At 41.2% G+C, this 2,296-nt stretch overlaps 1 protein-coding gene across 1 annotated transcript; it reads left to right on the forward strand.

Annotated features, from left to right (window-relative positions):
• Window positions 1–248: 248 nt before the first annotated feature.
• On the forward strand, window positions 249–2,010 carry LOC136501211 (uncharacterized). The gene is made up of 5 exons (XM_066496710.1): window positions 249–561; window positions 650–705; window positions 1,487–1,541; window positions 1,637–1,717; window positions 1,798–2,010. The coding sequence occupies exons 1-5, from the start codon at window positions 345–347 to the stop codon at window positions 2,004–2,006; spliced, it is 618 nt and encodes a 205-aa protein (XP_066352807.1). The 5' UTR covers window positions 249–344; the 3' UTR covers window positions 2,007–2,010.
• The last annotated feature ends 286 nt before the right edge of the window (window positions 2,011–2,296 follow it).

Genomic DNA, 2,296 nt, shown 5'->3' on the forward strand with positions numbered 1-2,296 from the left:
TTTGCTCTCAGCATCACAAAAAGTAAAAAATAAAACAAAAATATTTAATCACGTTTAATCTACGTTTAAACTTCCGAAACTCTAAACCATAGGCTAGCGTTCGCCTAGCGTCTAGCGTTTTTTTTTACATCGAGAAAACCCAAAATAGACAACAATGATATATAGCAACATTTAAAAATCTAATTAAAAAAAGATATTTTTATTGATTTTTATCAATAAGGAAGGATACAACAGGCCAGGTCTTGGACTTCTCCCTGCGACCTATTTCAACTGTTCACGCCAAGGACCCGCCTCCCTGAATTCCTCGCCGCCGTCTACACCCGAAGTCCAAAAGGACCAAAACCATGGCCTCCCCCGCTACCGACGCCGCCTCGGCAGTTCCGCCGTCTGTGGTCTCGGCTGCTGAGGAGACGCTCGCGGCTGCCGAATCCGTAGGGGACCATCTCTCCCATCTGCTCGCGGCGGCGGCGGCGGACCCCGACGCCGTGGCCGAGCTCCCGCCCCTGCTCCGAGCGCGCGCTTTCCTCGCCGTGGCGCAGGCCGCCACCTCACTCCTCGGAGGCACTGCACCTTCCACGCTTCTCCTTCTCGTTGCACAAGCTTAGGGTTCTTTTTTCTGATTATCTCTTTTTTTGCTGGAATTTTGCAGTTCGTCTAAGGTGTTCGGGAATCGACCCTGACGAGCACCCCATCAGAAAGGAATTTGTAAGCTCCTCGTAGTTCTAAAATTCTGGATCTTTCGAAGTGTATTTTTCGGGTGCCATTGAAGTAGGGGATTGATTTCGATGTTATTGACTAGAACAAAGATGAGAGTATATTTTGTAATATTGCCTGGGAGTATTGAGCATGCAGATGGAGAGGTTTGATATGGGCCTTTGAATATGCACATGGATTTGCCGTAGGTTTCTTTTAGGTCAGAACAGAGCTCGTAGGTTTGTAATATCACCTTTGACATGCTGTAGTGTTTAGCTTAATTTACTGCTGTTGCTGTTTTAGTATAGAGGTTGTTTTGGAGAAGGATTTGTGTGGCTGAGTTGGGATTCTTTGTGGGGTCATCTTACATTGAAAATTCTATGATTATCTGTCAACATTTGTTCTAATTATGTTGGGAGTTCAATTTAAGAAGAATAGTTTTAATAATAACAGTTCTTTAATGAAGAGTTCTATGTTGATGCAGCATGAGTTGAAAAAATCAGTCTTCGTATTTTGACAGCTATTCTGTTCGAAGTTATATAATGTTATACAAAGGTTTTATATTTTGTAATCCTTGAATGGAGAGTTCTATGTAGCCACATGAATTCAATCCTCATACCACGTTTCCAGCTATTCTGCTACTTGAGCTGGGAGAAAGTTTTGACATTTGTGACTCTTTGGTGGAGTCTTTGTGGCCACTACTTGAAGTGAAAATGCAATATTTGATTTGTCAGTTAGTTTGGCTCTGCAGTTGGAAGTTTTATTTCCTGAGTTCTGATTCGTTTCTTTCCAGGAAAGGTTAAGCTTATGGCAGGAGAAGTTAAATCAATTTGAGGAGTGGGACAAGGGTACTATACTCTGTATTTCATGCTTATTCATTTCTTTTTTTTTTATCTGAAATATGTAATGCTGGTACTCTGTTACTACCTGAATTGAATTGCAGCACCACTTCGCCCTACTACTACAATAAATACACAAGCAGCAGCAAGGTTTATTGGACACTCACTTTCCCATCTGACATCTGGTACATATTTGGCAGTTAAGTTTGTGTGGATTCTTGATTATTAGAGCATGGAAATGAGATTTTATTTTATTTTTATTCAGATCAGAAGAGGAGCATGCAGGAAATAAGTAGAGGAGAAAGGCGGAGTTGGTCTGGGCAGAAGAGAAAGCCTGAGCCTTTACCAGAAAAGAAGTCTGTCCGTGCTGCTGCAGAAGAGTTCTTTGCAAAGGCTGCTCAGGAACTTATTGGGCATAGTGATAGCAGGGTCAAGGGTCCTGTTATAGTCATTCCTGATGAAGATGAGGACTAGATCGGTATGTTGGTTTTGTCAATTTGTGAAATATTTATACTGCTGATTTGTGTTTGTTGACTTCGTTCTTACTGCTATGCTGGACTTACAAAAGGCCTACTTACATTACATGTTGATGTGTACAACATTGTAACATACTCAGACATGAGGATATATATGGCATATTGGCAACAAAATCACAATTCACAATCCTTGATTGTTAATATAGATACTTTCTAGGTTATTGCAGTTTGTAGACACTTAGCTTCAGAATATCTGAAATCCCACTAGCTAACACAAATCTCATCTTG

Source organism: Miscanthus floridulus, chromosome 13 (assembly GCF_019320115.1).
Source record: "Miscanthus floridulus cultivar M001 chromosome 13, ASM1932011v1, whole genome shotgun sequence".
NCBI lineage: Eukaryota > Viridiplantae > Streptophyta > Magnoliopsida > Poales > Poaceae > Miscanthus > Miscanthus floridulus.